This window comes from Dermacentor albipictus, chromosome 6 (assembly GCF_038994185.2).
Source record: "Dermacentor albipictus isolate Rhodes 1998 colony chromosome 6, USDA_Dalb.pri_finalv2, whole genome shotgun sequence".
NCBI lineage: Eukaryota > Metazoa > Arthropoda > Arachnida > Ixodida > Ixodidae > Dermacentor > Dermacentor albipictus.
The window spans coordinates 101,893,837-101,917,329 of NC_091826.1; the positions used below are offsets into that span (position 1 = coordinate 101,893,837).

General features: G+C 45.8%; 1 protein-coding gene across 3 annotated transcripts in view; it reads left to right on the forward strand.

The window, feature by feature from the left end:
* Positions 1-23,493, forward strand: part of Oseg1 (intraflagellar transport protein Oseg1) — an 88,556-nt gene that overhangs the window by 20,650 nt on the left and 44,413 nt on the right. For all 3 annotated transcript variants that reach the window (XM_065446230.1, XM_065446231.2, XM_065446232.2), the window contains exons 10-14: positions 1,584-1,772; positions 6,513-6,629; positions 9,442-9,561; positions 12,350-12,468; positions 14,147-14,300. In XM_065446230.1, coding sequence (XP_065302302.1) covers positions 1,584-1,772; positions 6,513-6,629; positions 9,442-9,561; positions 12,350-12,468; positions 14,147-14,300 — 699 coding nt within the window. The remainder of the gene's footprint in view (positions 1-1,583; positions 1,773-6,512; positions 6,630-9,441; positions 9,562-12,349; positions 12,469-14,146; positions 14,301-23,493) is intronic.

The following is a 23,493-nucleotide window of genomic DNA, read 5'->3' on the forward strand; positions in this document are numbered from 1 at the left end:
ACGGCTAATTTAAACAGGATTTCCCACTTGTGTTTACTGCTTGTTGCGTAAGCCTAATTTACTATTTCTGGGTATTACATAATATGGCAGCAGTAGAAATGTAAAGATGGTCACAAATTTCGTATAGTCATAAGAACAGTAAAAATAAATTTAAATACAAAAATTGCTAATGAAGTTCAGGTACAAAGGAACATTGGAGGAAGATAAAAAGGTTAATATGCAGAACACAACCATTTGTTAAAAATTCAGGTGCTCGCAGGGTATGCTGTATTAATCAAAGTAGTGGAAAGCAACTCACAACAGACACAAATACTCACTGAAAGAAAGGCGACTAACTTATAGTCTGTGGCACTGTTAGTTGCATTAGCTTGAGTGCATGCAGCTATTTATTGGCAGAAATGACCAAACAGAAATTTGCCTTTTTGCATCACGCTATTGAACATCCCAGCACATACAGTACGGTGGCGTGTTTCCTTCACGCAATCCATACATTGGTGCATTCTGCAGCAGGAGTTGTGAGTACTGTGTATCATCTTGGGGCTGTGCAACTTCAGCACGACGGTGGACTGGCAGCTGCATAGCTTCATTCGCGTTCGGTTCTGCCATTTCTTTGCATGTTGTCAGTGCCTTTGTGTTCATTCAAATTATGGCCTATTTAAAGAGACAACAGCGATAAACATTGTCAGGCTTTATCTGTAGCTTGGACTTTCGCAGTGCAATATAATTCGGTCTCGCTATGGGTGGAGGCTTACTTAGCTACAAACAATGTGAAAAACAGGTAGCAATGCCATCTTGAAATTTTCACACCAGCTCCCCATGATGTCATAAATTTTGACATCATTTTAACATTAGCTCCAGTCTGCTTAATGATCTAGTAATAATAAAAAAAATTGAACTGCATTATAAGTGTTTCCAGCATCAATATGGAAACATTGCTTGCATATAAATGATGCATGTATGCAATAATATTGTGAAATCCCTGATGTCACACTGATGTCATGTGGTCAATCGGAGCAACAGAGTGATGATGGGACACCAATGGAAATGAGTGCGATGCAACAGGCACAGAAAAAATAGCGGAGGCGCTGTTCGTATGCCTTAGTCCATATGCATGCAGTCCATTGTTGCCTGAACTGTGGACTGCATGCCCATGCACTTTACTGCTTTCTGTTCTGTTTCTATGCTACCCCCTTCTTTTTCTGTGTTATTTTGCAACATAATTTTTATGCTAGTGATACTGCAGCATTGCAGGGCAAACAGCTGCAGTGCAGCCTGTACTGCCGAATGGTTATGTGGTCACGTGTACTCAGTGTGGTTACCATGTGGGGAGTCATTGAATGCATTGTAGCCAAATTTATGTAAAAAATTTAATGTCCCATCACAGTTCCTCTGTTGCTACTATTTTTCAAGCAGCTAATGCCATCAAGTCAGTTTTGCTTGATCAAAACAGCCACGTAGATTGCAAGCAGGTGCTACGGGGCTTCCCTGTCTTGACTCACAACACCGCGCTACTATGGCATATGGCAAGTGGTCACCTTTGTAAAAATTCAGGGCTGCCGATCAGCGTTTTATGCCGACTGCAGGAACGGCGGCTGCAGTGCCTGCGTCTCCGTGGTGGTGCCTGTGAACGGGAGTGGGTCCTGTCGTCGGCGATTCGCTACATCCGTGCTCTCGGTGGCCCCGTTGGCCGTGAGGGCCTCCTGGTTGGCCTGCGGGATGGGCAGGTGCTGCAGCTGCTATTGGACAACCCCTTCCCGCTTTTCCTCGTCAAGGTGTGTGCCTCGGCTTCACGGGGAATGCAACTGCATGCGGCTGGTGGTATAGCCCGTTAGCTGCAGGCATCAGTGGAAGCAGCGAGACATCTGGGGCCGTATTCTGAAGTTATCGCTTTTTGGAGGCAGTCAATTTCACGTGATTTTACACAAATAGGCGTCGGTCACGCTGAATGATGTGGCACTGTCAAGTGGTCACTTTTGGGGATACAGTCACTTTTACGAGATTTGTGTGACTTGGGGCACACGGTGCCTGGAATGCCGTCAGCCATATGCTTTTACATTTCTGGTGCTGAGTTCTGCTGTATCTTACAAAGGTGATGGTATCCCCGGAATTGATTGCTTGAAGATACCACCCTCGGCAAGCTGTCCTTTTGGGATTCCTAAGTTAGAGGAGCCGAATCAAGGGAAGCAGGGTTAGTCCTAATCAGAAAACGACTTCTGTAAATATAGTGGTGGAAGTCACCACTATATGTCACCTTCTGCCATGCACAGCAACTACACTTCATTGCACTAGTTGCCGTTGTTCCTGTGCACTTCACGCGTGTCATCGCAGCCTCGCTAACTATGACGTCACATGTAAAGCAAAGTCAGCGAAGTCACGAAGCGAAATTCAAGCTGCGTGCAGTGCGGTTGAATTTGCAGTGGAGCGTGGAAACCGAGCAGTAGGGAGGGAATTCAAATTCAGTGAAAAAATGACCTGGGACTGGCGCAAAGCCTCCAGTGCACTCCACCAGTGAGTCAGAAGACAGTGATGTGCCAGCATAACTCCAACCTAAAGTAGCTGCATTGTTTGTAAGCAACTCAGAGGAGGACGACTTTGATGGCTTTGGTTAAACACCATCATGTAAGCTATCAATAGCATCGCTCATGCTGTCAAAATAAAATACAGTTAAACCTTGATATAACAAACTTCACGATAAGGAAATTCTTGATGTAACAAAGTATTTAACTTTTTATAACCGCTTGACCATAGAAAGCCATGTATTAAGAACCTCAACATAATGAAGTACATTTGTATGCGATTTCAATATAACGAAATTTCGCTTCCGCCGCAAAAGAATGCCGAGACAATAAATGGAAACTTCCATGGACGCAGATGGTCAAATGACTGAAATATAAGCGGCTGCTTGCAAACGCGCCTCTCAAATCGCGTACCCCACCACAAGAGCAACAGCCGAAGTGGAGCCGCATTGTGTTTCGTATAAAGTCCAAGTGCGATAAGATCCTATCGTGCCTCACGCACTGCATGCATTAAGTACGAGTGAAAGTGTGTGAAGGTGGAGACAAAAAAAGATGGTGGCTTCACGAGTGCCGCCTTCCCTGTGAGCAAAGGGAAAGAGGGGAGGAGAGCTCACTCATGGTAACACAATCAAGAGTGCGCGAAGGGCGGGGTAAGTTGGTGTGTGTCTCGATTTCTGGCATGAACCCCGGCCGTGGCTGCGCATGGCTGTAGCGCGGCTGCGTGCATATGCAGCCACACCCTGCTTTAGAGGTAATCTGCCGCGTATCTAAAGAGTGGGCGTGCCAAAATGCCATGGCATCATGTAAGCTGTCTTCCTGCGTATTTAGTATTGGTGGTTGCGTAATCTCAAGCTTTGGAGACCTGTTAGAGTGAGAGGCATACAAAGCATTCGCTCCCAGCTGCCAGCGCTTTTCATGATAGCGTCGCCCCAGTAGTGCAAACGAAAGCATGGCTGGCTTTGCCTTATTCGTACCGCCGATGTTAACATATCGTCGACTTGGCATGAAACTGTATCATTCATCGCTGACTTGCCAATTCATCAAAAAGAATTGTTTTCTCATTCAAGTTTGCTTTTCGATCGCCTGATAGTTCGGAAAATGCTGCAGCCCCTCTCTGTATAAGAAGAATCGATCAATGACTACTTATTTGCATAAAGGTTTGGATTTCAATACAACACAATTTTTTTATAACGAAGGAAACTGCCGATTTTACCTACTTCATTATATTGAGGTTTAACTGTACTTCTGAAAAGTACAGTTAAAACGTAAGTGTTACGTAAATGTCTAGATGTTGGAAGGCACTTGCACGTGTGTCAGCGCTGCATATTGCGGTATGTGTGCAGAGGTGGCAGCCGCTGCAAGCATCTGTTTTCATCATACTTTCTCATGACTTGAACCTCAATGAGTTTTTAAATTGCTTACTGAATGAACAGGTGCGTCTTATACACTGGCGTGAGTTACATGCATATTTTATTTTCGGAAAAGCTGCCATTTTCATGGGGGTGCGTCTTATACATAGGTGTGAGTTATAGACCAGAAAATACGGCATTTGAAAAATAAGCGGTAAATGCAAAAATATTGCATTGATTTCTTTTGTTCTAGTTCATTGCACACATCTCTATGCGAGGAATGAGTGCGCAAAATTTCATATCAAAATTTTCATTTAAAAAAGTTATCAAAGTTTATGTAACATGAGGGGGAGCAAAATCTTGTTTGCAGAAAAATGTTAGCAAATCTTCGAGCCATGTGAAAGATGTCAAAACTACACAAAGGCCTAAAATGTGCCAGCTTCATAGCTGGAGCCCCCAGGAGATGCACTAGTCTCCCTTTGTTCATGTGGCTGCTGGACGGCAACATAAAATGAAAAAAAGTATTTTGAATAATATTTATATAAAAGAAATAGTACTGATTTCACGTTTTGCAATACAAGGGTATGGGTTGGAAAACTCACTGTAACTCCAGAACTAATGACGATAGGAAGATTATTTTTTTGTTTCAACATGTTGCTGAATGTTTGGGCATACGTAAAATGTAAAAGAAAAAATCAATTTTGGGAAAGAAAGTCAACTTTTGAATGTGGCCTACCACCTGAAGTTATGGTTTAGTGCCGAATCGATGCAAATCTATTCACAGAAACTGTGCGACACTCGGAAAGCTGGGAAACCACCTCGCAAACGAACGTAAGTGTACAGGATGGCAACAAAGTTGCTCTTGGCCTCCATCTTTGCGACATGCGCACACCGTACAGCAGCCTCTTGTTACCGACGCCATTCGTAGATTCGCATTGGTCTCTTTTTGTAGCCTTGAGCAACCGCTCGTAAGACTAGCTTTGGATTTACACGGCCGACGTCAAACTGTTGTGTGACCAAAGTGAGCTGACCTCTCGGCTGCATACATTTGCGTAGGTGGCAAAGTAGAGGAGGTCGTGCGAACTTGCCGTGACCCTCCTGATATCAGAATTTTTCGACAGGTGCCAAATCACGCCGAACGAGACAATGAAACGGCACCTGCTTTTTTACCGTCGGCACCGAATGCAGTCTACCTGCCCGCACGGAGCCAATAATGGCTACTTGTGGAGCAGTAATCAAAGTTACATGGTGCATGGTTGGAGCTTTCGTCTGTCACACAGATTGACCTTACAGTAACCCTCCTGCCGTAATGGTGGGAAAGCCTTTTCACATTTTGGAAAAAGACTGGAAAGCAACACTTTCTCACCAATAAAAGATCACCATAAAACGTAGGTCCACTATTAAACTGAGAACCTCACTGGTATTCAATACAGCACAATTAGTTCTCTGGCTTCAGGAGGAAACAAGTACTTGATCCTATTTACAGACACTTTCCAGTATTTCCAGACCTTCATACTCTAGAACTGAGCTGTAATCAGTGCTGGCACGCTAACTTGGAGTTCCCTTTAATACGAATAGATCATACTGTACATCTTGATTTCTATGTACCGAATTTAACTCATGGCATGCTACATCTTAGTTCCTCTAGGGCATGTGCAGTACCATTATTTCTTTCCCAAAATTTGTAAGTATTAAATTTTGTGAAATATTTACTGGCATTCAATATTTGATTAAATGTTCGACTTTCTTTGTCAATTCTATTCAATGTTCTATTCGAAATTTACCATTCGGTGTTCGCACACCCTTAATTAATTACGACCCAGCCAAGTTCCTATCTTTCACATGTATTGTGGATGCCTCTACAACGAAGACTATTGCAACGGATTTTGCTGTACAATGAAATTTAGGTTTGACCAATGGCTGAATGGTTGCTTTACATTGAGCGCCATGTAGCAGAGTGCTGCCGGTACCCCTTGCAGATGCCACTGACTTGCGCTCTGTGCTAGTTCTGTGGGACAACGCACCTGACAAGCACGCCAATGTCAGCAAGTGTTAATTAAGTCATGCTGCGCTGCTCCAGGAATCGCTCCACTCTTACGCTGGTTGTAACACAGCAGCAGGAGTGGCAGCTGACAAATATGTCACAGTTGACGACTATGTCATGACGTAATCATCTTGACAACATCTTCAAAGCTATGTGTAGCGAAAAGGACACGAATGTCGACAAAGGCAAAGGTCATGAAGAGCCTGTAAACTAAATAAGAATTTTGACAGCAAGTGAGGTGACAGCAGCATGCTACAATCTGTAGCCTTACCTTGTGTCACTGCCACATTCTGCCACGGAGCATGCCCTGAAACTCGGCACAATAAGGTCGCTCGCAGTCACAGATTTCGTCAGATGAAGTGTGCACGGAAAGGTAAGCAACTCGTTTCACTATGCCTCTGTTGATATCATGTTACATAAAGGTTTTCTTTTCTTGGACAAGCTTAGCCTGGTTAATTGTGAGCAGTGTGGTGTATGATTTTTTTACAATAAAGTGACCTGTATAATGAAGAATTTTGGATGTCCTAAGTTCTTTGATACAAAGGCGTTCAACTGTAACTCTTTCCTATTTTCAACTTCTTTAATGACTCTCCTCAAACCCAGGTGACAAGCCCTGTGCGTTGCCTCGACCTCAGTGCAGATCGCACACGCCTCGCAGTTGTGGATGAGAAAGGCACCTGCCTTGTCTACCAGCTGGCCTCAAGGCAGCTGCTCTTCCAGGTAGTACATGTCTCTTGTGCACGTTACTCTTGTCTTGTGTAATAGTTTGCTATACAGAGACTTGAGCAGATGCACAGGCTAGTTCGTCTTGCAGTCTGTGTAAAGGCTTTGCTCTAGACAGAATCTTTCTGCGCACACCACCTGATCAGTGATAACAGGTATACTGTTCAAGCTCCTCGCACACTTTTGTTTGCAAATGTTTACCGACAAGATGCTATCCACAATAAATTTTCTGACAACCTGTAAAGCAGTCTTTACTGTTGAGGCTGGAGATCTTTATTTGATGAAATTAATAATTTAGCAAAGGTTTTGCTGCAAGCACAGCTTTGTTAAGTTAAGGTACAACTCCTTTACTAATATCTATGAAAGCACTTCCAAGGATATTTACTTTTTGATCAGTTGTTCTTGTGTCGCACATTTTGAGGCCAGTTTCACTGTTGTTCTGCCATAATTTGTGTGCTCCGTTACTACAAGTAGACATTGTGTTGCAAGCTGGTTGGCTTCCACCTGTGTAGCTGAATGTTTCGTGCAATCACCACATGGTTGTTGCTTTTTCGTTTGTTCCCACACCATTTCAGGGGGGCATGTAATGCAGCTCACTTTATGTGAATGAGCTCTTTGTAACGGTTGCTGTCATATGTTCTTTTAAGCAGAAACCCCGTGTGCAAGTGTTGTTGTCTTTCGCTCTCATCGAAACACACCTGTTTCAGCCTGAAATCAAACTGGCAACCCTGTGCTCAGTAGCAGAACAAACATAGACATATGTACTTGTATACCTAGCTTTATGGGTATGTTATTAAAGAAGTCCAGCAGTTAATATTAATCAAGAGCACTCCACTATCGAATTCTGCATAACAAGGGGTGTGCAATTACAGTTTAACCTCTATGTAACATAGTAGTTTTGTTCTGCAGTTTTGATACACCAAAGTTTTCATGATTGCAAAAAATGAATTTGAAAAGATTCTAGCACCTGCAAAGTAAAACCGTTTTTGCTTATTGTAATAACATGACAGGTCTTTGTAGAGGCAAGAGGTAAAAAAAAAAAGAAAAGAGGGAAATTTTTCTTTTTCGTTGCTCCTGGACGTACGGACATTCAAATAGCGTATGTGAGGTTTTCATGTCTTGAGTGGTGTTTGGATATGCAGTGACATTTTGCAATCTCAAGCATCCAGTTTGTTCGTTGGCACATAAAGGCATGCTAAGGCAGTCATTTCTTTGCCTTGTAATTATGGTGCTGGTAACTTTGGTGCAACAATGAGTGCTGCCTCCTGGGAAAAATGAAAAAGAAAGATTCTTTCCTTACAACTCAAAGCCAAGATGATTAGAGAAGTAGTGGACGATGAGAAGTGGCTGACAGGTACGAGATATCGTTGAATACGCTTTCAGCCATACTAAAGGCTAAGGGCAGCATAAAGTGTGGTGACTGTTCATTCGACTGTGACTGTGCATGACGTGCATTTCGGTGATCGCTCTATGCTCACCGCTCCTTTTGCTGCATATTTTGCTTGATATGTTCATGAACACACACACAAAATGTAGCAAAACGGGAAGGATTTAAGAATGCACGACGCAATTTGCACAAGTGAAAGACAAAATTCTTGGTGCAACAAAAGTTCACAATACAACGAAGTTGGTTCCGAACAGTACCATTTTGTTATATGATGATGAACTTTTCTCTTTGCATCGAATAGCCACTATTCTTTGTACGAATATATTTTTTAATACTTTTTGAGTATTTTAAACCAGCAACTGATGTTGATCAAACATAAAACTCGAGCAAAAGTATGAAAAGTTTATCCCGGTGGCCACAGTAGACCTAATACACGGTAACATGTCTTAGTGGAGCAGGCTGCGGTATGTTGCTCAGGGAGTTGTACTTTTCCAGCTGAGCTGCTATCATTTGTACTCGCTAATGCGCCCCAAGTGTGCAAACTGCTCATTTGTTCATGATGCTTTATTCATGCTCTGCATAAAGTTGTGCTTTCAGTTTTTTCACAACTTACAGTGCAATCTGCAACTTGGGAATATACTAGGACGTGGAGATCACTTTATATTAATAATGGTGAAAATGGCTGTACATTATTTGCAAACTATTAGAAAATTATTCAATATTTGATTTGATTTGCTCCTGGTAATTTTCCATTTGCATTTGATTTGGTCTATAAAAAAAAGCTATTTGCATACCCCTAATAATTTTCTTTGCAGCAATGGGTTGTTTGTAAGTATGTGAACTACCAAGTTCCAATTTTGTTAAATGTATTTGGGCAGGAAATTAATTTTAATGAATATATGTATAAAAAGCACCTTAGAAAATTGATGCCAGTATGTGTTATTGAACATAATTGAGCGTTTCTTTTATGCTTTGGGGAATATTGCTTTTATTTTTTTCTCTGTCTTTGTTCCGAATACGTTATGTGTGGGGTTGCATTTACATATTGTGTGCATGAATGCACTGTTGATCTGTTTTTGTAGAATCTCTGTATCGAATTACTGTTTGATTTACATTGCTGCTCTATATAATATTGGTGACCATATTGGTGACCAATTGTAATATTGGTGACCATATTTACAATTTCAGTTTTATGAAATTGTGTTGCACATACGTTGCATTTTCTCCACTTGAAATGTTGACTGGAGTAAAAGCCCTTCTCAGACTTTGTGCTTTTAGCTCTTGCTCCACTTTCCTTTGTATTGGAAAGAAAGACGCTAGCAGCCATCCTTCGGATCCACAATTCGCTGTGTAGTGCCCTCAGCTCCTTTAAAGTGTCCCAAATGCAGTCTTGGAAAGTGTAGTTGTGCCACTCTCTTCTAGGAACCCAATGCCAACAGCGTGGCATGGAACACCGAGAACGCTGAGCTTCTCTGCTTCACTGGCAGTGGCACGCTCGCCGTCAAGGCTGGAGAGTTCCCCGTGCTGAGACAGAAACTGGAGGTTGGTGTTGTCGCTTCTCAACATCTCGTCAATCTTCAAGCTTTAACCAAGTCTGGTCAAATGATGAGTGAGATCAGCAACAGACAAAAGTTTCATAGGTTTTTTTGCAATCCTTGTCTGTCACAGTGCTGTTGGACCACATTGTGTGACACTTGTCATGTTTTCCTTTTTTTTACCTTCTTTATTGGACGACACAGATCTGCATTTTTGCTATTGCTGTGATTGGTCACTCTACAGTATATATGATTAGTAATGAAAAGTATACGTTGAAAAGAACTCCTACAAAATGCGGCCCCTGGTTGTCCAGGTGCCAATTCAGCTGCTTCAAGCTGTTATCAAGTTTCAATATCTCTAGTAGCTAAAACATTTTCATCCTTATCATCATTGTTGTCTTATTTCAAGTTTATTGCAAAAAAAAAAATGCCATTTGCAAGAGATCTGCACTTCACCTTGTTGTCCTTCGTTGGTGTACGCAAATACTGGAATATTCCATTTCGAATCGAATATTGAATGTTTGATTAATTAAATTCGCAAATCGAATATCTAGTATACGATTTCCTGAATATTCGATTTTTCAAATAATTGATGCCCCCAGTGAATGACCCAGCTGTTCCCACAGTGAGTGATATCTATTTGTACTAGATTCGACCAGGTTAAGCGAACCGATCGTGAACCGAACTAAACGTGAACCGAACGTGAACGGAGCGAACAACAAAAGCAGCGTGTGTGGAAAGCACAGAAGCATGTGTGAAGATCAGGCTAATTAAATATCAGAGGGCATGCTCATTGCATCGGATATGCGTGTAAAGTGTTCACGCACATAGACTCACGCATTTCACAGCTTTCATACCACATGCAAACACACGGACGAACTTGGCATGCATGCTTGCGGTAGTTGCAGGCTTGTCGACCATGCACCCGAACGCCACTCCAGTGGCCATCAATCTACCTGTACCTGTGATCTCGCGACCGATCACTAATGAGCCACCTGTAAGAACATTAGCGACAAGCTTTCCACAACGTTTTGCTGCTCGTTATCACATCGGCCAGCGCCAAATTTTCATCACGGCCGAACCATTGGCCACACCGTTGTCAGGTGTCGGCAACTATATAAAGTTACGGTTTCATACCGAGTCGATGCAGATCTATCCACAGCGGTCGCACCACTATCAGAAAGCCGGCAAACCGCCTCGCCAATGAAAGCGAGTGCACAGTAGGACCGCTGTTCCTGGCTGCCACCTTTGCAAAATATTGTACGGTGACCCTCCGTTCTGAATGTCGTCTGTAGGCGCACAGTGGTCTCTTTTTGTAGCTTCGAGCAACCCCTCACAAGACTAGCTTTGGATTTACGTGGAGGGCATGAAAATATCATGTGATAGCACACTGACCCCTTGGCTGCTGGTGCACTTACGCGGGTGGCAGATGGGCACGGACATAGAAAAAAGGGAGAGGGGTGGAGGCGTCAGGTGAGCTTGCTGTGGGCCTCCCAATTTTAGAACTGTTTACCGTTGGCACCGATAACCCACAGAAACAACCTGCAATAAAGTTGTAAAAACCCTCCTATTGCCTCGAAGCAAACTGGAAAGCAAAACTTTCAAAGTAATAAAAGATTGCCATTAAGCACAGTATGGTACACTGTTAAACTGAAAACTGCATTGGTATTTAGGACAACTTTGCTATTTCTTCAGCTTCAGAGGGAAAAAAAGCACTTGATTCTATTTGACAGACATTCTATCGATAAAGAAATATTTACTAGACCTTCATATACTAACTGAGTTGTTACCAGTGCTTGCATACTAATTTGGTGTTCCTTTCAGTAAGAGTAGAGCATACTATGCGTGTTGACTCGTAGGTGCCCAAGTTGGTGATAGCTTGCAAGAGTCTTGTTAAGTAATGCACTTAGCCTCTTGAGTGTGCAGCAGTGTGTTTTTTGCACGAAATTTGGAAGCATAAATGTCTGCTGTTCATAAAAAGGTGATAGAGGAGAACAGTACAAAACTGTACAAGAAAGATAAGACAGATATGAAAAGACAGCAAAGGCCAAGACAGCAGCGCTGAGTGTATATCATGCTTTGAGCTGTTCCTCTGTCATGATCTCATGATTGCGAGGCTGCGCCAACAAACTCAAGATCAGACTTTATTCCATCTGCTCACTGGACCACTGCACTAAAGGGAATATTGTTGGTGGTAAATAGTGATACTGAACTTGTTCAAGCATACCCACGGGGTTTTCACAAAGGAGACCTATCCAGTAGATAAGAAAGAAATCATCTGTGATGTCATTTCTAGTGAACCTCCTCTATGACTTAAGAGAGGTACGAGTTATGGTGACAATCATGGAACCAGGCCCAGAGGCCATCAGGGTCAATGGACAATATGGGCAGTTGAGGAAGGCGTTTCGTTTGGCCATCTTCTGTCCTAGGGGATTTCCAGAGTAAGTGCACTTCATAACAGATTTATTCGTGCTTTGGCAGACAAGACGGACAAACCTCTGTGCTCGTTTCCTTACGACTCAAGGAGGTTGTTGACACTTTCTTTTCTCAATGTTAGGTATGAGACACCATAGAATCCACTCATTTTCTTCAGAGAAAGGTCCATTTGGTCTGTGCATACATTCCATTACAGTTAAGCTCTCCGGCCACATATCTTAGGGTGATTAGAGTATCATAGGGTTGAGTAAGTTAGGCCATTCTCCAGCTTCATTGTGTTTTGCAGGTCTGTCAATTGCTGTCATTGTTAGTAGTAGGGCCAATGCTAAACTTTTTTGTTCCGTTCTGCTCTCAAACAGGGCTTTGTGGTTGGCTTTGGGGGGTGCAAGCTCTTCTGCCTCCAGCACAACAGCGTTACCACTGTCGAAGTTCCCCTGTCACCATGCCTTTACCAGTACATTGAGAAAAACCGCTTCAGGTGAGTGATGTACCACTTTGATGTGGAAACATTAACGCCAACAAAATAAAAGACCTATTCTGACATTTGGAATGGCAGGGGCTTGAGGATCATGGAAAGTCAGTGTTCCATACACCGACTTCACAATTGTATGCCATAGCTGTACTCCTGTTACCTGAGGCTAAGAAATTCATATCTATTACAGGCTGCAGAGCACTTGAGTCGTCCTGAAACAGAACACATTTTTGTTAATACTTCTTGGCTGAGAGCTTTCCAAATTTTGTATTACCCCAAAATTCAGATGACCCATAATCACATCACCGAGATTCAACTGTACAGTTAAACCTCGATATAACAAAGTAGGTAAAATCAGCAATTTGCTTCATGATATCGAAATGTGGTTATATTGAAATTCAATCTTTTATGCAAGATAAGTAAAGATGCTGATGGACTTTTCTTACATAAAAGGGGCCACAAAGCTTCCCAAATTATCGAGCAATCCGAAACAGCAAATTTGAATGAAAAAAAAATTCATTTTGTTGAATTTGAGACTTGGCAACGAAAGATACAGCTTTATGCCATGTCATTGATATTTTCACATTGGCAGTACAAAGCAAAGCCAACCATGTTTTAGCATCCACTCCATACTTCATCTGTCTCTCACTTCAATGCATCTCCAAAACTCAAGATTACACAACCTACAGTACTAGACATGTGGGAAGAAGGCGCACATTATGCCACGCCATCTCAGCACACCCGCTCTTAGCACAGACATGGCAGATTACCTCCATAACGAGTCTCACGAGCTTTGTGTGCGCTCAGTCATTCTGACAGCCGTGTGCAGCCACAGACACTAGAAAAGGATACATGCACCAACCTGCCCATGCCCTACCCTCCTTTCTCGCATGCTTGATCGCATTACTGTGAGCTCACTGTCCCGTTTCCCCGTCCACTTTCTTGTGTATTTATGTTTCCTTGTAGAACCCTGGGAGTGTTAGCCAGTGCCACCACTCACAGACCTTGGCAGCAGACGTGGAACATTCTTTTTATTTTTGGCTTCTTATGATATGACTTATAAAAATTGGCCCCTCGGTTAATGCCCTTTGCTCTCGTTTATTACATAACGAGGGTCTCGAATCTGGCAACATTGATGCCTTCAGGTAGCATGTGTGGGGTTATTGACCGGTTGCCTTCACCTAAAAAGATCATGTTCTCATGATGCCTGCGGCAGAAAGGATGTTCCACGTTCGCCGCCAAGGTCTGTGAGTCATGGCGCTGGCTAACGCTCCCAGGGTTCTACAAGGAAACATAAATACACAAGAAAGTGGACGGGAGAATCGGCGCTGCGGTAGCTCAAATGGTAGAGCATCGTACGCGAAATGAGAAGGTTGTGGGATCGTTCCTCACCTGTGGTAAGTTGTTTTTTCATCCACTTTCATTCCCGTTGATTTATTGTCTCTTTATTTCACATATTAAGCACAAGTAATTTTCCCTATGTTGTCCTTGGTGTCAGTGCTTGTTGGCTTCATATGATATGACTAATAAAAATTGGGCCCGTCGGTTAACCCCCTTTCTTCTCGTTTAATGCAGTTTTAGAAATATAATCATCAGCCTAAGCAACATTTCTCTTTTCTGTCCCTTTCAATGGGATGGTTGTGATGTCACTTGCACGTTTGAATGCATGCGTACCGTGTTTTAGGGAGGCCCTAACCATTGCCTGCTTGGGGGTGCCCGAGGAGGACTGGCGATACCTGGCCAAGGAGGCACTGGAAGCCCTCGACCTGGCTGTGGCCAAGCGGGCAGCCGTGCGTCTCGGGGACCCCGCCTTGCTCCGCTTGGTGCGCTCGCTCCAGGTTCGGTGGTTTCCATCTTAGTACAGTAATACAGTATAGTACAGTAGCTGTTCATTTTATTTATTTATCACATACCTACAGCACCTATTAGCATTACAGCAGTGGGGGTTTGCAGACAAAGGAAATCTTGTTCAGACCAAGTAAAGCGACATGGCATGGAGGTTTACACACATAGCCATTTAGGGTGCACTCATTCAGAGGTGCTCGCAGAATGCACACAAAATGCACACGCTGCTATCAATTAGCAGGCAAAGAAAAGCAAACAAAATTTACATGTCCAGCATCTTTTGCGTAAACAAACACAACATGAGCACAGTATAAACGCAGCGTCGTAAAAGAAAGAACTAAGGCCTTCATAGCAGTACTCTTAAATGTATAAGGCCTCGTCACACCTGCCTTGGCATGGTGCGACTGGGCTCAGTTGTCTGGTGCCACCAATTGGTGGAGACAACCTTGCCTGAAGAGGAAGCCATTGTGGCCACAATTTATTGGAACTGGCCAGCTGGGATCGCAGTGGTTCAGGGAGCAGCAGCTCGATGCGGCCACTCAAACCGGATGTGTTAGTGTATTCTATTTTTCACACTACATGCTGGTCAGCTGTCATCTCTGTCACCTGCATTGTGGAGACTAGACGTACGCTCGCGTACGTATGGTCTCAGCTTTAGTGGCTTTCTTCTGCCCAAACGGTCAGCCAAACAAGTCTTTCAGCTCCCATTTACACGTTTCTCACCTCCCGTTTACACATTTCTCAGTCTGTAAGCTCATCTTCGTGATTTTCAAACCACATCCTCACCGTGCCTTGCAAGTATAACGTCAACGTGGCCAACATTACAGCTGTATCCCATCTGTCGTAGGTATACTCTATTGCACGCTATCACATGGCGACCCACTCTTCCCCGACGACGCTGTCGGTGCCACAGAATGTTCCAGAGTCTTTCGTATACGCCAGGACAAAGGCTGGTGTTGTCGGCGCAGGTCCCGCCTGCTACCTCATGATGTTAAAGGGACCGACAATCAATTTTCATGGTACCTATATTTTTAATGCAGTGGAAGGCTTACTGGTCAGAGTGTATAATTATGAAGAGATAACACAAAAAACGCCATGGGACATTTTTTATCAGAATATTTCAATCTGCGGTGAGGATGTAGTCGTTCACCAGAAGCATGCTTAAAATGGTGATAGGTGAGCGTGATGGCAATTATGCACTGGCATTAGCAGGAGGCCGACGACAAGTGCGGCCGTAACGGTGTGAAAGTATTATTTTGTTCATGAAGTCGATGATTCTGCTATTCTTGTTTTCGATGTGTTAAAGTATTTCTGTGATATTACCTGTGTTTTTGTAGTTTCCTGTCCAACTGCTTCAATATTTAACCAGTCATAATGGTACTAACCAGATCGAAAACGGAACGACGCCTTAACATGTGACACTGAGTTTAGCATGTTGCTGTAGCCACGTGTGCATTTTTGATTTCCAAAGCATAGAATAATGTGCGAGTGTAATAATATAGCAACTGCAATATTAAGCAATAATTATGTTACTCGCATACTGGAAAGATTTTGCGCCAAAAAACACAACACACACAAGAAAGACGACAACACCACGGGCGCCCGTGGTGTTGTCGTCTTTCTTGTGTGTGTTGTGTTTTTTGGCGCAAAATCTTTCCAGTATGCAAGAACACCAACTAGCCCAGCAGTTAACTCTTCTTATGTTACTCACGTACAGTAATCTTATAGACTACATCCGAAGTACCAAGATTTCACTGCCAGCCCTCGCCACTTACTGGTTTTTGAGATTTTCTTTGCCAATTTAAAATTACAATTCCTGCCTAAGTCGTGAGCAGCAATGCTGGATTCTATCACTATAAATCATAGTAATTTCATTTCCATCAACGTCTCACAACACATTCTGGCCAGTTGTCAGTCCCTTTAAGCCAGATTGCTCTCAGAAGCGGACATTATTCACTCAAGAAATCAAAAGAACTGTTTGATTAATTAGAAATGTTTTGTAGTTTTAATTAATTTTCAAACTAATTACTTGATGGCACATATAGCAATTTACTAATTGTGGCTATTGACTTCGAAAGTCATATCCACCTGGAATGAATACTGTGGATGACAGCAGTTTCCAAAGGTGCATTCCTAAAGTTTGCGATGAAATACATTGGTGTTCCAGTAATTTTTTTAGCTTCAATGCATAGAAAGACGTTTTGTGAAAAAAAAACGAAAGTGGAACAACAATGCTTAATTACGCTAATTTGACTGCTTATTTTGAAGCTGCTGCTAGTTTTGAAATTTGTTCCAAGTGGATGTTCCTTGTGACATCATTGGCTTTAATTCCTTTATTGCAATATGTGCACTAAGCTAAATATTGACACGTGTACTTATCTTTATCGGGCGACCACGTTTCGCCGCTTAACAACTGTAATCGCACAGCGAGGGATGCGCCTGAATGTATCCGATGTTTCTGGAAAGTTATCGACGCTTCTATCCGCGTGTCTGTTGTCGCCGAACCTTGTGTTATCAGATTTCATCACGTGACACGAATGGTGTAGAACTTTGTGGAAGACACGCGGCTCCCATCAGTTAATCTGGAACATTCGACGACTGATCTATAAAAGCCGACGCGCTTGACCCGCTGATCAGATTTTCGACGATCGCCGACTGTGTTCGCCGCTATCGTTGTGCTTTAAGTGTAGCCTGTTTTGTGGGCACAGGTTCGCCCAATAAAAGCTAGTTTTGCCTTTCACAGTACTGCTACTGTGTTCTCTCTTTACCGTCACTACCACGTGACATCTGGTGGAGGTGCTTGTGCGTTCATGTACCGAACGCCCCCGCAAAGCCGCGATCCAAGTCCGAAGCCCGAGGACAAAACCAACGTCGCCCAAGACCAGCGAGCTAGCCGCCGGCTGCAAGGACTGCTCCCAGAGCACGGACTCCTACCTGAGACGAGCAGGAAGATTGCCACCAAGTCCTCCCCAATGGCAGCCCCAGCATCCCCCGTCGTGCTGCAGCAGCCCAGGGAGCCCCCCACGTTCCGCGGTTCAACATTCGAGGACCCGGAAACCTGGCTCGAGACGTACGAGAGGGTCACTGCATTTAACAGCTGGAACAGCGACGACAAACTGCGACATGTCTTTTTCGCATTGGAAGACGCTGCCAGGACGTGGTTCGAGAACAGAGAAGCCACGTTAACGACCTGGGACCTTTTCCGAAGCGCCTTCCTAAAGACATTCACAAGCGTCGTTCGCCGAGAACGAGCCCAAGCACTACTGGAAACCCGAGTGCAGCTGCCCAACGAGACCACGGCGATTTTTACAGAAGAAATGAGCCGCCTATTCCGCCACGCCGACCCGGAAATGTCCGAGGAAAAGAAAGTCCGGCTACTAATGCGTGGTGTTAAGGAGGAACTTTTCGCCGGTATGGTACGAAACCCGCCGAAGACTGTCGACGAGTTCCTTCGCGAGGCCACTAGCATCGAGAAGACACTCGAGATGCGAAACCAGCAATTCGACCGCCGCACCAACGCTACAAACTATGCCGGAGTTCAATCACTGGCCTCCGAAGACCTGCGCGAGGCTATCAGGGCAGTCGTACGAGAGGAGCTTCAGAAGATCTTCCCGTCCTCGCAGCCTCAAGTGGCCTCGATCGCTGACATCGTCAAAGATGAGGTTCAGAGGTCGCTTGGAGTTCCGGAGGTGCAACCTCAATTACCGCAACCAGAACCCGAAGCGATGACCTACGCCGCCGTCGTACTCCGTCAAGGCCCACCTCAGCGACCGCGCCAGGGCCCTGTAACGCCGCAATTCCGTCGACCACCGCCGCCGCCGCCGACAGCGCGCCCACCCGTCGCCCAGCGGAGCTACCCGAGGAAGACCGACGTTTGGCCCGCTCCTGACCACCGCCCACTCTGCTACCACTGCGGGGAAGCGGGTCACGTCTACCGCCGATGCCCATACCGCGACATGGGACTGAGAGGGTTCGCCGTCAACGCGCCGCGTCCAAAGCTTGGAGAGCGCCCACGTGACATCGCCGACTACCTCGCCGCTACTCAATGGAGCCCTCGACGACCGTCCCGTTCGCCGTCACCAGGCCGCTACCTGTCGCCGCAGCGCCGACCATACACCGGCCCAGCGCGGGGCCGCTCTGCGAGCCCATATCCGGAAAACTAAAAGCAGCAACCGATGGAGGTGCGGTTGCTGTTCGTCGAACTGACGAAGATCCTCCGCCGTCGACGAACATGACGAAGAAATCATCTCGACGACCTAATGACGACACGCCGCCGTCCCGAAGAAGTCGCGAAGCCAAGACTACACCGACGAAAGACGACTTGACGACGCAACGTTCCAGCTTCAGTTCAACACGACGCAGCCGTGATCCGACGCCAAGACCCAACTGCAACGCCAGACAAAGAACCACCGACCTCGACGTACTTCTAGACGGCCACGCAGTCACTGCCTTAGTCGACACAGGGGCCGATTACTCTGTAATGAGTGGACACATCGCCGCCCAGTTAAAGAAGGTTAAGACTGCATGGGAGGGTCCCCAAATTCGGACCGCTGGAGGACACCTCATTACGCCGACTGGAATCTGCACGGCAAGAATTACCGTTCATGACCGTACTTACCCTGCCACCTTCGTTATCCTGCAACAGTGTTCGCGAGACGTCATTCTCGGCATGGACTTCCTGAACCAACACGGCGCAATCATTGACCTGAAGTCGAAGTCCATAACGCTGTCGGAAGATCGAGCGATACCACCGGAGAGCTCTAGTAGTCACCGTGCCTTAAGTGTGCTCGAAAGTCAAGTCAGCATCCCGCCTCGCTCCAGCATTGTCATTTCCTTAGGCACCAAAATGCCTGCCGACGTAGAAGGCGTCATCGAGGGTGACCAACGTCTACTGCTAGACCATGAAATTTGCGTCGCAAGAGGGATCACTCGACTGCATGGAGGGAAAACTGAAGTGTTGCTGACAAACTTCAGCCAGGAGTTCAAGCACATCAACAAGGGCACGACGATCGCGTACATCGAAGAAATTGTGGAAACCAGTAATGCGTTTGTCCTCTCGGATTCCGCCGCATGTAGCCCGACGACCATGGTTCCCGAACCAGACTACGACATTAATCCAAGTCTCCCAGTGATTAAGCAACAGCAGCTCAGAAGTCTGCTCCGACGATACAAAGGCTGCTTTTCGACGACATCGAGGATTCGACAAACACCAGTCGCCAAGCATCGCATAATCACCGAGGAGTACGCTCGACCACTCCGCCAGAGCCCTTACCGAGTTTCGCCGCGCGAACGCGAAGCTATAAGAGAACAAGTCGACAAAATGCTGCGCGACGACATCATCCAGCCGTCGAAAAGCCCGTGGGCATCCCCTGTTGTGCTGGTGAAGAAAAAGGACGGAACCCTACGTTTCTGCGTCGATTATCGTCGTCTGAACAAGATCACGAAGAAGGACGTATACCCCCTTCCACGGATAGACGACGCATTGGATCGGCTCTGCAACGCTAAGTACTTCTCCTCGATGGACCTCAAGTCTGGCTATTGGCAAATAGAAGTCGACGAAAGAGATCGCGAAAAGACCGCCTTCATCACCCCAGACGGCCTCTACGAGTTCAAGGTTATGCCATTTGGACTGTGCTCGGCGCCTGCAACGTTCCAGCGCGTGATGGACACGGTTTTAGCGGGATTGAAATGGCAGACCTGTCTCGTTTACTTGGATGACGTCGTTGTATTCGCCGGAAATTTCGACGACCACCTTAGGCGGCTTGCCACAGTACTAGAGGCCATCAAGTCGTCAGGGCTCACTCTGAAGCCAGAAAAATGCCGCTTCGCTTACGACGAGCTTCTGTTCCTAGGCCACGTCATCAGTAAATCCGGAGTACGCCCCGACCCACAGAAAACAGCTGCCATCGCAAAGTTCCCGCAGCCCACCGACAAGAAGGCAGTGCGTAGATTCCTTGGCATGTGTGCCTACTACAGGCGCTTTGTCAAGGACTTTTCACGCATCGCCGAGCCGTTGACACGTCTAACTAAATGTGATGTTGAGTTCAAGTGGGAAACGCCGCAGGCCGACGCATTTGAAGAACTCAAACGACGCACGCAGTCGCCGCCGGTACTTGCGCACTTCGACGAGTACGCCGATACAGAAATCCATACTGACGCCAGTAGCCTAGGCCTCGGTGCCGTTCTAGTCCAAAGGAAAAACGGAGTCGAAGAGGTGATCTCTTACGCTAGCCGGTCGCTGTCAAAAGCGGAAAGCAACTATTCTACGACCGAAAAGGAATGCCTCGCCATCGTTTGGGCTACAGCTAAATTTCGCCCTTATCTTTATGGCAGGCCATTCAAAGTCGTCAGTGACCATCACGCGTTGTGTTGGCTAGCGAGTATAAAGGATCCTTCAGGACGACTGGCGCGGTGGAGCCTCAGACTACAAGAATACGACATCACTGTAACCTACAAGTCCGGACGAAAACACTCCGATGCCGATTGCCTATCACGCGCCCCCATTGACCCGCCGCCGCAAGATGACGAAGATGACGACGCCTTCCTTGGCATGATAAGCGCGGAAGACTTCGCTGAACAGCAACGGGCAGACCCGGAGCTACAAGGCCTGGTGGAATATTTGGAAGGGCACACCGACGTTGTCCCCAGGGCATTTAAGCGCGGGTTATCTTCCTTCACACTTCGAAACAATCTACTCGTGAAGAAGAACTTTTCACCAGTCCGCGCAAACTACCTTCTTGTTGTCCCGTCAGGACTTCGTCCAGAAGTATTGCACGCCCTACATGACGATCCGACCGCTGGACACCTCGGTTTTTCCCGGACACTATCGAGGATACAAGAAAAGTATTATTGGCCGCGCCTGACCGCCAACGTCGCCCGTTATGTCAGAACATGCCGAGACTGTCAGCGACGCAAGACACCGCCGACAAGGCTAGCCGGATTACTACAGCCAATCGAGCCTCCTTGCCGACCATTCCAGCAGATCGGGATGGACTTGCTGGGACCCTTTCCGACGTCAACAACCGGAAATAAGTGGATCGTCGTGGCGACAGACTACCTCACCCGCTTTGCTGAAACTAAAGCACTGCCGAAAGGTAGCGCAGCCGAAGTGGCGAAATTCTTTGTCGAAAACATCCTGCTTCGACATGGCGCCCCAGAAGTCCTCATCACCGACAGAGAAACGGCCTTTACAGCGGAGCTCACCCAAGCCATTCTGAAATACAGTCAGACAAGGCACAGGAGGACCACGGCCTACCACCCGCAGACGAATGGTCTTACGGAGCGGCTGAATAAGACCCTCGCCGACATGCTAGCGATGTACGTCGATGTCGAACACAAGACGTGGGATGCCGTCCTGCCGTACGTAACATTCGCTTACAACACGGCGGTGCAAGAAACAACACAGATCACGCCGTTTAAGCTGGTTTACGGCAGGAACCCGACGACGACGCTCGACGTCATGCTGCCCCACGTCACTGACGAAGAGAATGTTGACGTCGCTAGCTATCTCCAGCGCGCCGAAGAAGCCCGACAGCTCGCCCGCCTACGGATCAAGAACCAACAGAGGACCGACAGCCGACACTACAACCTCCGACGACGCTTTGTTGAGTACCAGCCCGGCGACCGTGTTTGGGTTTGGACACCGATACGCCGACGAGGACTCAGTGAGAAACTACTACGACGCTATTTCGGACCCTACAAGGTCATCCGACGTATTGGCGCTCTGGACTATGAGGTCGTGCCAGACGGCATTTCGCATTCACAGCGGCGCCGCGCACGATCTGAAGTGGTCCACGTGGTGCGCCTTAAACCCTTTTACGGTCGCTGACGAAATTCCTTATTTTTTTGTTGTTGTTTTCTTTGCTACGGGTGTTTTTATTTCGCTTGTATGTAGCATCGGGTCGATGCTTTTTAAGAGGGGGGTATTGACATGTGTACTTATCTTTATCGGGTGACCACGTTTCGCCGCTTAACAACTGTAATCGCACAGGGAGGGATGCGCCTGAATGTATCCGATGTTTCTGGAAAGTTATCGACGCTTCTATCCGCGTGTCTGTTGTCGCCGAACCTTGTGTTATCAGATTTCATCGCGTGACACGAATGGTGTAGAACTTTGTGGAAGACACGCGGCTCCCATCAGTTAATCTGGAACATTCGACGACTGATCTATAAAAGCCGACGCGCTTGACCCGCTGATCAGATTTTCGACGATCGCCGACTGTGTTCGCCGCTATCGTTGTGCTTTAAGTGTAGCCTGTTTTGTGGGCACAGGTTCGCCCAATAAAAGCTAGTTTTGCCTTTCACAGTACTGCTACTGTGTTCTCTCTTTACCGTCACTACCACGTGACAATATATTAGAAAATTGATTAGGAATAATTTGCTAATTAGTCAGTTATGCATTTTGATTTCTCATACAAGTAATGTCGGCCTCTTCAAGTAGTCCGGTTCAATAAGTAGATTCGTTCTACATGCCACAGGCAATGTTTAAGTAATGTGTTAACATTGAAATAAAACACCCAGTATAACAAAATAAATCGAAAGATGCTTTGTGCCAATATCTGTATTTAACAAATCTATGCTTATAACAGATGCTGAATATAACCGAAGGTATTTGCGTGTCGGATGCAGCACAGTGGAATGGTTATTGACTGTGAAGGGAGAATTGCTGCAAAGAGACACATCTTGGTGCCCTTGAAGAGCATAACTGGGAAGATAGTTTATCTTAATCTGGCAACTGAATTAGGGACACCTGTCTTTCTCAGGTAGTCACTCTACCATTTTAAATGACCTGGTGGCTGACGTATGACAACTTGAAGTTTCACAAATAAATGAATTAAAGCACTGGCGGCATGAAGGAATTAATTATTAAAGGGTACCAAAATTGTTTGGACAAATTTTGTAGGTGCTTTGTAGGGTACAGCTTCAGTAAAACATTCACGCCGCAATTTAAGTGAAACATCTCATATTAAGAGAGCTACGGGTGATCACAAGTTACCCTTCTCTCTAGCCATGCTTTTTCTCCTCAACTCATTCGCCAGGTGATCGGGTCTAAGCTCCGCCTTCACTGGCTCTACGTCATGATGTGACGTTGTGTTGTCTACTTCCGGTTGTCTTGGAGCCAGTGCATGAAGCTAGCCGCCTGGCCATCGATCCCCAGCTAGAGCTATCTAAGCAGCATGCGTTGTG